The sequence below is a fragment of the Rana temporaria genome, chromosome 1, assembly GCF_905171775.1.
Source record: "Rana temporaria chromosome 1, aRanTem1.1, whole genome shotgun sequence".
Classification (NCBI taxonomy): Eukaryota; Metazoa; Chordata; class Amphibia; order Anura; family Ranidae; genus Rana; species Rana temporaria.
Window position 1 is genome coordinate 191,195,725 of NC_053489.1, and position 12,104 is coordinate 191,207,828.

Genomic DNA, 12,104 nt, shown 5'->3' on the forward strand with positions numbered 1-12,104 from the left:
ATGAAAGTCATTGTTTAGAACACTTCTTGTTCTTGTGTAACTTCTGGTTTCAAATTGTGCTCCTACCTTGTCACCCATTCACATGCACACTTCTTTAGCAACTGTGCCAGCATACATTGAGCGGGTATGGTCCACAATTGTCACTATCGGTATTTATGATTACTTTTTAGATTGATATTGTAAGGCACAGGTGTCAAACACAAGGCCCGCGGGCCGAATCCGGCCCTCAAGGCCGTTTAATGTGGCCCTCACACCTCACCTGCAGCTGCAGGAGAGCTCCAGTCCTCCTCTGGTCCTCCTCCAGAACCCTACTTTCTGCTTTCAAGCAATGCATCCATCTTCCCAGCAGCAGCATAAGGAAAGGGAGTGCACTGAGATGTAAGGGAGAGTAGGGGACTCGACTTCTGATGGTGGGGTGGCTCTTGACATCTAATGTAAGAGGAGGGGTTGCGCTGGACATCTAATCTTACAGATACAACGGCAAGGGCAAGGCAAGGGCAATCATAATGCTGATGCAGCCCACGATGAAATTGAGTTTGACACCCTTGATGTAAGGGATCTTCATTTAATGTAGCTTGTTTTTTTTTTTTTTTATACATGTCACTATAATTCCTTTGCACGTATCTGTTGTATGCATGAAAACCACGTTTTTTTCTATTCCTTTGGATACAATCTCATTTAAAGGTACCTATACACATGAGATGATCATTGCCCAGTCTGGCTGAACTCATTAGGATTAGGAGTTGCTCCTCGTGTATGGGGCCAGTAGGATGCAGTGGCCAAATGGTGCCTGCTCCTGTGTCTATAGACACTGGACTGCAGCCGAACCCCCTAGCCAACAGTTCACGGGCTGCTATTGTTTTCTACAGTTTAAAGCCAGCACCAGGGTGGTTCTTTCTGTCACCCCGTTTTCATAAGCATGAACATGAATTGCAGGGCAGTCCTCTTAAAAAAAAAATAGATTTTTTTTTTTTATAAAATAACCCTTCAGTATTATTTATTTGACATTTGCCATATTTACTGGGCTAAGTTGGACAGGATTGCCTTGAACTTTTTTTAAGCCACCTGAACTCATTCTTTTAATCTGTTTTTCAGCTGTAAGCCAGAACTCATTACAGAAGCTTATAAGCAAAATTGAAATCTGTTTATTCAATTCTCTGCCTTGGCGCTAAAATAAATCCTTTTGTTCTGCAGGAATTCAACAGATTTCAGAACATTTACATATTTTCATCCTGATATGTGGCCTCCGCAGAGTTAAAGACCCCCTCTTTCTGGTGGATACGTTTGCAGGTAAGCTCCATTCTGTACACAACTTTCTTTTAAGGAGAGGACGCGTAAGTAGTTAATGCACATAACATATTAGGAATCACACTATTATTAATAGAAATACAAATATCCTCACATTTCTGTATAGGTTTTGAATTTCATTTAAAAGGCTTTATTTGCTATTGATTTATATAGCTATACTTATTTTGTATATCATATTTTTATTTTTATTTTATAATTTCCAAATGCATTACTCATCTAACAATGTACAAAGTAAGTAGTAGTTGGTTTGAGAGCGTTTTGCAAGACAAGCAACATTTTTTAACACATTTTGACTTGATAAATAAGCGATGGCTTGATATACAAGTAGAGAGAGGTGCCTTTAATGCCGCGTACACACGACCGTTTTTCGTGTTTTAAAAAATTATGTTTTTAAGGGTCTAGAAAAAACTACTTTTATTTCAACCCGTTCATTAAAACAGCCTTGCCTACACACGATCGTGAAAAAAAAATGCTCTAGAAAAGCGCGGTGACGTACAACACGTACGACGGCACTATAAAGGGGAAGTTCCATTCGGATGGCGCCACCCTTTGGGCTGCTTTAGCTGATTTTGTGGTAGTAAAAGATGATTCGCGCTTTTCTGTCTGTTACAGCGTGATGAATGTGCTTACTCCATTTCGAACGGTAGTTTTACCAGAACGAGTGCTCCCGTCTCATAACTTGCTTCTAAGCATGCGCGTTTTTTTCACGTCGTTAAAGCCCACACACGACCATTTTTTCCAACCTTAAAAGCGACAATGTTAAAAACGTCAGGAAAAAATAAAGCATGTTCGGAAAAAAATTTGACCATTTTTTAGATCGTGAAAAATGCTCTGGAGCCCACACACGATAGTTTTTAATGACATTAAAAAAAAAAAACTGTATTTTTTAGAACCCGAAAAACAGTTGTGTGTACGCGGCATAAGTGTAGAAAAATAGTTAAATTTAATGAAGGTACAACATTTAGCAACTCGCATGGTTGATGATTAAAAGAGGCACATCTAAGTATGCAGGCATCCGGGGTAAAGCTGTCCACATAGACCGTCCTCCTCACTGCCATCAAAGTCATCCCTTCCACGCTGCGCTCCACAAGCGCTTTCAGATCGCTCTACTGCAGACTTACAGCACTGAGAGCCAGCAGTGCAGAGGGCGGTCTATGTGGACAGCTTTACCCCGAATCCCTACATACTTAGATGTGCCTCTTTTAATCATCAACCTCGTGAGTTGCTAAATGTTGTACCTTGAGGGTGCTCAATTTTCACTTCTGTTGTTGTCACTTGTGCCTTATACAACATTGTTACTTCAATAAACATATTGAAATATAAATGTTTTACTTTCATTAAGTGCCGGTTCACACTACAATGGCATGACAGTCGGCACGACTTTCCGAGGCAACTTCAAGTCGCCTCCAGGACAGGCAACTTTGCCAGTGTGCAATCAAACAATAATCAGCTCTGTGGGAGGGAGGGGTTTGCCTGAGAAAACTATTTTCTCTTCCTGTAAAGTTGCTTCAGTTAAGACAGTGATCCGACTTGGAGGCAACTTCCATTGAAATCAATGGGTAGAAGTAGTACAAGAACCTTTTCTGGAGTCGGAGCGACTTCAGTAGTGTGCATTAAGACGCCTCTTATTCACTTTAATGTAATTTCTCATATCGTGCGACTTGGGGCGACACAAGTCGGATCCCAAGTCACGGTAGTGTGAACGGGCACTTAATGTAACCATATTGCCACACTTAGAGGCGCCTCTCTTCTCTTTTATAGTCTGTAGCTCCTGATGGATTTTCCTTCTAATTCCCTTCTAGAGGCTGCCATTTGTGGATGGACATTTTATGGTTACACAACCTTTCACATTTCTATAATATTTTTATATGGACTATAAACTGAAGGACTTATGAATAAATGGTTGTGGAATGAATCATTTGAGTTTCCACTATTTCTTAAGATATACAAGTGCTTTGGATTACAAACATGTTTCCGGAACGAATTATGCTTGCAATCCAAGGTTTTACTGTACAGTGAAATGAATTGCTCCACATGGCTTTTTATTAAAGTCTACATTTCTCCAATTTAGGAGTACTCACCTGTCACAGGCTAAACACATCGTTTTTGCTATGAATGACTGGTGCTATTCTCATTATAAAGCCTTCAAACATTAGACAGCACATATTGCCAGGGACTGTAATTCCCACAGACAAAACCTAGGAAATTAGGAACAGTTGGAGAGGAGAGAAGAGGTGTTCATTTGTCATATTAAGCGCATGAGTGTCATTTTTTATGAGATAGCTGAAGATGACTGTCAGTAAAAATAAGAATTCCTCTGCTGCAGTTTAGAGGCTGAAGAGTTCTTAGGCTGGTCACACATGTTACTTTGCGAATGCACAATCTGTTCAGCTTAGATAGAATTCTACAGAAATACTATTGTACAAGTGCTCACATAAGATCCCTTGTACTCAAAAAAACTGGACGAGGTTGATCGTAATTGACCGTAATCGATAAACTGGAATTTTCCCATTACAAAGGCCTATGTTAAAGTGGTTGTAAACCCTTACATATACCCAGTGAGGTGATACACAGGGATGAAACAAATCCTCCTACATAAGTGGTATCTGTCTATCTGCAGTCTAAAAAATGCTGAATTTATAAAGCTTATCTGAGGAGTCAGAAAAAAGGGGGGCAGAGAGCTGAAGTTACACTCTGCAAAGCTCATTGAGGGGAGCTCTGAGAGCTGATTGGAGGGAAGAGACACACCCCCTCCACAGAGCACACAAGAACAGAGCCGAGTCTGTCAGGCCTCGTACACACCACCGGATCTATCCGCTGGGATTTATCCGCAGATCAGTTCCAGCGGATAGATCCGGTGGTGTGTACGGCCCAGCGGATACTTTTCCGCGGATATTTTTCCGGCCGATGGATTTCCAGCGGATATAAATTTCTTAGCATGCTAAGAAATCTATCCGCTGGAATCCTGTCCAGCGGATTGATCCGGTGGTCTGTACAGACTCACCGGATCAATCCGTCCGCTCCTCTCCCTCGCATGCGTCGTAATGATTCGACGCATGCGTGGAAATCTTTATCTTCCAGCGTCGCGCACGTCATCATCGCGGCGACGGCGCGACACGTCACCGCCGATGGATTCCGCGCGGATTTCGATCTGATGGTTAGTACAACCATCAGATCAAAATCCGCCAGAGGATTTATCCGCGGGAACGGTCCGGAGGACCGTTTCCAGCGGATAATCCTCTCGTGTGTACGGGGCCTAAATCAGCTGGAGGTCCCTCCAATCACAATTTTTCTCTTGGTGTCTGGAAAACTTGTCATAAGTGATTCATGCTGATAGCAGAGGAATGAAGCAGCATACAGAATTTACACTAAATTGAGACAAGTACACACAATAGAGGGATATGCTTTGTTCATATTTCATGTCTGAGATTTACAACCACTGTCAGCCATCATGTTCTATTTTTCTGCTTCTTTTACTTTGTACTTTACTTTCTTAATCTCCCCTCTACTTGGCTCCTATCATTGACCATAAATACAGTCTCAACAACCAACTACTAACCCGTAATCTATTCCCTTCTATGTATATCAGAATTCTGGTATTTCTGTTTTACAGATGCTTCATTCGTACATATTACTTGTAGCGTTCCAAAAGTATACCTTTTCTTGTTTTATCACCACCACAGCCATAATAATATGCATGTAATTGGTTAGAATAACTGACAGATGTTCAGTTGCTAAGGCTGGTATGCAATTTCTGAATTTTGCCATCTATCCTTAGCGAAAAGCTTGCAGCATCGCGTTAATGTCCATAGAGAGTTTTGAGATTTGTATTTAGTTTTACTATGTCTGCATGTTTATATTTCAGTTGGTGTTGGGTTCAGCTCTGTCCAGGTGAGATCTGATGAATCATAAAAATTTGGCTGAATTGCCAACTGCAAATTCAATGACTAAAATCAACCTAATCATCATCACTAGTATGATTACTGTTCTCAAAGTCACATAAAAAATCCCTCTCCATTCTGTTATGTGCATGTATATATTTGTTTATTTTGCCATTGGTATATGTCCCCTATGGCTGTCAGTCAAAGCCTGTGAGGTGGCCGAGCCACGCTGTTTGTCTATGGATGCGCACAGCACGGATCAGAAGCATGCCAGCACGTGTGCCGCCATAGTAAGCGGCTTCCTATGGTGGAGTGGAGAGCACCGGGGGACCCCAGAAGAGGAGGTTCAGGGATGCTCTGTGTAATATTGCCCAGAGTAGGTATGTATCTTTTTTTTACATGTTCAAAGTTTTTGTTAAGAAACAAAAAAGAACAGAAACATAATATGTATGACATGAGTCTACACCAGAAAACACGCTAGGTTGTGCGCAGAAATTGTTTACAGAATAAATTGACAAATAACAACCATACAAAATATGAATGCACCATCAGCGCCAGAATAATCGAATATAACCAATATGGATCAGGAACTAAACAAACACCCAGGGTATCAAATAACTATATAGAGTATATATGGGGAACATAGATCCTGGATTTAGAAAGGACATCAGTAAACATATTAGTGATGTGGATGAGCATAAGGAGTAACATACACCCCCGGTGCTGTCATGTCATTTAGTAACCGTACCAAAGTTTTATAGGAGTGGATAAAGCAGAGAAGTGAAGACCAGAAAAAATGTGGGGGTTGAGGAGACTTGGAAAGCATAGTGAGGGGCGAGCCCAGAGTCCTCACCCACATCCGGCTCTGCGGACTGGGAAAATCGCAGTAGTGGGTGAGGGCCTGATTTGCTCATGGAAGCAAGAGGGTTTCATCAAAGTGAGTAGGGTGGAAAGTGTTCTACCCACAGTAGCCACAGTTTGGCATAACAATCCACTATATCCAGAAGGACTGCATCTAATTTGGCATGGATCCTGTAAAACATTTTTTTTTTTTTTACTAAAATAAAAACAGACTGATGCCGCGTACACACGACCGTTTTTCAGGTTGTAAAAAATGAAATTTTTAATGTTCTAGAAAAAAAGATTTTTTTTTCAACCCGATCGTTAAAACGGCCTTGCCTACACACGATCGTGAAAAATAAATGCCCTAGCAAAGCGTGGTGACGTACAACATGTACGACGGCACTATAAAGGGGAAGTTCCATTCGGATGGCGCCACCCTTTGTGCTGCTTTTGCTGATTTCGTGTTAGTAAAAGACGATTTGCGCTTTTTAGTCTGTTACAGCGTGATGAATGTGCTTACTCCATTACGAACGCTAATTTTACCAGAACGAGTGCTCTCGTCTCATAACTTGCTTCTGAGTATGCGCATTCTTTTCACGGCGTTAAAGCCCACACACGACCATTTTTTACGACGTTAAAAACGACAATGTTAAAAACGTTGTGAACAATTAGAGCATGTTCTAAATTTTTAATGCCCGTTTTTTACATCGTGAAAAATGCTCTGGAGCCCACACACGATCGTTTTTAATGACATAAAACATTTTTACAACCCGAAAAACGGTCGTGTGTACTCGGCATTACAATTGCTTTAACTTGCTTATGGCTATAACTTGCATTGAGAATTGACAGCTTTGCGAGGTGCAACAACTGTTATTATCACTTATTCATTGGGTATATAAGGCACAAAACCTTGCTAGGGCCATTCTAGTAACCAATCATTTTCAGATAGGTTGATGGCTCTCCAGGCCATTTATAGAGCCAAGTATGGAAATCTTTGAGTAACTTTTAGGCTTTGTTCACACTACTTCAACCTGAAAGTCGCATGACTTATGGTGTGACTTTGCCAGGCAACTGCCTGCCGATTTGCAGGTGACTTAAGTATTACTTTAATGCGACTTTGAAGCGAGGGAGGGGCTACAGTGCAGGGAATGCGTAATCTTCCTGTAATGTCGGATCCAAATCCTAAAGTCTATGGGCACAAATCGGGTATAAGTGCCTTAAAGTAGTACAGGAACTTTTTCTAAAGTCAGTGCAACTTCAGTGCTAATTAAGACAGCTCTCATAGACTAACACCTGATTTCACATGTCATGTGACTTGGGGTCTCACAAGTCGGATCCCAAGTTGAGGCAGTGTGAGCTAAGCTTTAACATGGCCCTGAACAACTTCTTTGAGGAATAGAAATATGGGAGCTGCTATTGTTGACTTGGAGCATTGGGGCTGTAATCCTTATCATTGTTTAACTACTTGGTCATTGACTTGAAAAAAGTACGTAGTTAAGGATACCTGATTTTGAATACAGACTTATTTAGGGTATAATAGGAACAATAATGACTTGTTTGTGATTTAACTATATAGTTGGGTAGTTTATGACAAATAAGGAGACAAATTAATTGCATACCATTTGTGGGACCCCAACCAGCAATGACCACCTTCAGGCCTCTTGCACACAGATGTAATAATGTACTGATATTTATATTGAGAATCTTGTTAACAGGAAGATCTTGAGTAAAAGGATCCGTAAAGACCTGGTTTATGCATATACAGTATATAGGCTTGTAAATGTGCCCATACATGCATAAAATTCTTCCTTTTCGGTGGTTCTGTATTCATCTTTGCGAAGCTGTATGCATTGTTGAGTAGGCCAGGGTTTGACAAATTTGATTGGAATCTAGGGGCCAGCTAAAAAAGTTAGGAGCCAGAAAATGTGCCCCGTCCCGCCGAGCTTGCACGCAGAAGCGAACGCATACGTGAGTAGTGCCCACATATGTAAACGGTATTCAAACCACACGTGAGGTATCACCACGATTGGTAGAGCTGGAGCAATAATTTTAGCCCTAGACCTCCTCCGTAACTCAAAACATGCAACCTGTAGAATTTTTTAAACGTCGCCTATGGAGATTTTAAAGGGTAAAAGTTTGTCGCCATTTCACGAGCGGACGCAATTTTGAAGCGTGACATGTTGGGTATCAATTTACTTGCCGTAACATTATCTTTCACAATATAAAAAAAAAAAATTGGGCTAACTTTACTGTTGTCTTATTTTTTAATAAAAAAAAGTGTATTTTTCTCCAACTTTTTATCTTGCACGGTATTTGCGCAATCATTTTTCAAACGCCTTTTTTTTTGGAAAAAAATGGTTTCATGAATTAAAAAATAACAAAACAGTAAAGTTAGCCCAATTTTTTTATAAAATATGAAAGATGATGTTACGCCGAGTAAATAGATACCTAACATGTCATGCTTTAATATTGCGCACACTCATGGAATGGTGCAAAACTTCGTTACTTAAAAATCTCCATAGGCGACGCTTTGAAAATGTTTACAGGTTACCAGTTTAGAATTACAGAGGAGGTCTAGTGCTAGAATTGTTGCACGCGCTCTAACGCACGCGGTGATACCTCACATGTGTGGTTTGAACAACGTTTACATACGTGGGCGGGACTTACGGGTGCGTTCGCTTCTGAGTGCGAGCTACCGGGGACAGGGGCGTTTTTTTTTTTTTTTACTTATTTATTTTTTTTTTACACTTTTTAAAAAAAAAAATGTTTTTAATCGCTTTTATTCCTATTACAAGGAATGTAAACATCCCTTGTAATAGGAATAGTGTGTGACAGGTCCTCTTTAAGGAGAAATGCGGGGTCAATAAGACCCCACATCTCTCCTCCAGGCTGGAAAGCATAAGATCGTGGAAAAAAAATCACTGATCTAATGCTTACTAGCCGCAATTGTGGCTTTGTTTACTTACAGATACCCGAGCAGGATGTCATCACATCGCGCCCGGGCCTCCGACGGTCATAGAGATGACTGGTGACCATCTGGTCGCCATCTCTATGCTTCCTATCCAGCACAGGGCGATCCTTTCCCCAGGCCCCGATGGCACGGGGGAGCCCGGAGAAGCACTGGATGGCGGCGGGAGAAGGGAATGTTCCCTCCCGCCGCCTATAAGAACCATCAAGTGGGGGAACCGCCACTAGGATTGTTCTTATGGTGCGCAGGATCGCTGCCGCCGCAACACAATGATATCTGAATGATGCCTCTAGCTACAGGCATCATTCAGATATCACCGCACAAAGTTCAGGACGTCATATGACGTCCACCCAGGATAGGAGATCCCCTTTGTGGATGTCATATGACGGTGTGCGGTATTGAAGTGGTTAAGTTGCAATAAAAATAAAAAAGTTAGACTTAAAATTAACATAGGGAATGCCACTTCGCAGTTTTTTTAATCTGCCATTGTTATGCATCAGCCCCCCTAATTTTCAAAAAAAATTCTAGTCTAGAAAAGAGAAAACAACACTCCAGGTTAGACCACCACCCACATCACACAATCTCTATATGCTCGTCACCAGGACTTTTCGAGAGCCTCTCCAAGCCTATGGAACTCCTTACCCCAATCTGTCCGTCTATCTCCTTCTCTATTAGCTTTTAGAGGATCCCTGAAAACCCTCCTTTTTAGAGAAGCCGATCCTACCCACACCTAACAACTGTATTTTCATTTTGTCCATCTGATCATCCCCCACAGCTACTACCCTTTGTTCCACTTAACCCTCCCTTCTAGACTGTAAGCTTTAACGAGCAGGGCCCTCTGATCCTTCCTGTATTGAATTGTATTGTAACTATACTGTCTTCCCTGATGTTGTAAAGCGCTGCGCAAGCTGTTGGCGCTATATAAATCCTGTATGATAATAATAATAATAATAGTGGGTGCTCACCACCAGAGGCGTATCTAGTAAAAATGGCGCCTATGGCAAGCACTGAAACTGCGCCCCTGTCGAAACATTTGAAACCTTTCAGATTACCAGGGACAGAAAGGGACGCAGTGCGACGAGGACAGAGAGGCACACTGGGGACCACTGGCGGCTAGTGCTGAAAATTTTGGAGGGGGGGGGCGCAAACAAACTGAAAAAAAAAATCAATTGCAGCCACTGTGCCAATCAAACGCAGCCACTGTGCCATTAATGGCCAGTCATCAGCTATCATGGGGGCAGCTGTCACTCCCCTCCCCAGGCCAAGTAGCAATATTAGCAATTGCTGTGCCGGCGCCATGCTTCAGCAGGCCGGCCGCGATGCCGGGAGCTACATTAGTGCGGGAGGTGGCCACAGCAGGACAGGTGTTTTTTTTTCATGTGGGGGGTGGCTTTTTGCCGCCCCCCCTTCCCAAGCGCCCAGAGGCGATTCAGTACGCATGTGTTGCGCTATATAAGTTTCTCACTCACTCACGGCACTTGCCATGGCTGCCATACCACTGCTCACCACTGTCACACAGCAAAATAGAGACAATTGGCAGCACAAAATTGCTGTAGATGCCAAGTCCTTTATTCCATAATCAGATGAAGACAGCATAAAGAAGACAGATTATGCTGTGGCTTGTAGTTCTTATGCAATTGTTTGAAGTCATATGAGAACAACCAGCCACAGCATACTCTGTGTTCTTTGTGTTGTCTTCATCTGATTATGGAATAAAGGATTTAGTATCTACAGCAATGGTGTGCGGCCAGTCTTCTCTATTTTGTCAATAGGCTGGTGGTCCTCCTGCTGCAGTTTTCTTTCCTCATGCAGTGGTGGAACATGCGTCATCATATTCCAAACCAACTTTCCTCACTCCCCAACAGCCCTTCTGGTGCCCTTCACTGGCTGCCTGGCCCAGAAGAAACTCACATTTATAGGCTGCTATAAACCCATAATCTTTTAAAGTGGTCGAAAGAAGATGAACCCCCCAAAAATTGGGACTTTAAAGGCAACCACAAAATAAATAAATAAAGATTTTATTCTCAAATTATACAAATATACATAAAAGTAACATTAAAAGCATGAACGTTATGATAATACGTGGGTTCCCAAACAGAGGTGCAGAGGGCCGACACGTTTCGGGACGCTGTTCGTTCCTTCGTCATGGGATTATTTCCAGACAGGATCACACTGTACAATATAAATTAAATCATTTAGAAAGACATATATACATTGAAAATTCGGTTATCTATACAAAAAGAGTAACAGTGGCATAAAGTAAACACACATAACAGGGAACATACCCAAACATATCATTGTGAGAATTCACGGTCGGAAGATCTGGGAGAGCTGTCTACGCAAGTGTCCTGACTAGTTCACACAGTCCCTAGGGTCATCTGAGTGGCTTGGCAACTAGGTATGATGGTGTGCAATTATCTTTTTAAAGGGACAGTTACTTTGTTCTATACATACACATATATCTTTTTAATTAAAGCTTTAAGGACGGCAATTTGCGTGGCTGCTGTGTCCGTACTCTGTCAATGTACCTTTGGACCTGTTGAGATTGTTGGGGATCCTTCTCACCTGTGTCCTTTGGACGTAGGAGGTACATCTGTGCTTCTCTTGGGGGTACGCCTGCCCGACCGTGAATTCTCACAATGGTATGTTTGGGTATGTTCCCTGTTATGTGTGTTTACTATGTCACTGTTATTATTTTGTATAGATAACCAAATGTTAAATGTATTTATGTCTTTCTAAAGGATTTAACCACTTGCTTACTGGGCACATAAACCCCCTTCGTGCCCAGGTGAAATTTCAGCTTCCGGCACTGCGTCGCTTTAACTGACATTTGCGCGGTCGTGCGACGTGGCTCCCAAACAAAATTTATGTCCTTATTTCCCCCACAAATAGAGCTTTCTTTTGGTGGTATTTGATCACCTCTGCGGTTTTTATTTTTTGCGCTATAAACAAAAAAAGAGCGACATTTAAAAAAAAAATATATATATTTTTTACTTGTTGCTATAATAAATATCCCAATTTTTTTTAAAAAAAAACAATTTTTTTTCTCAGTTAAGGCCGATACGTATTTTTCGACGTATTTTTGTAAAAAAAAAAAAATCGCA

General features: G+C 41.6%; 1 protein-coding gene across 3 annotated transcripts in view; it reads left to right on the forward strand.

Annotated features, from left to right (window-relative positions):
* Positions 1 to 12,104, forward strand: part of GLT1D1 (glycosyltransferase 1 domain containing 1) — a 200,049-nt gene that overhangs the window by 86,699 nt on the left and 101,246 nt on the right. For all 3 annotated transcript variants that reach the window (XM_040347374.1, XM_040347369.1, XM_040347371.1), the window contains exon 7: positions 1,195 to 1,290. In XM_040347374.1, the coding sequence (XP_040203308.1) occupies positions 1,195 to 1,290 (96 nt within the window). The remainder of the gene's footprint in view (positions 1 to 1,194; positions 1,291 to 12,104) is intronic.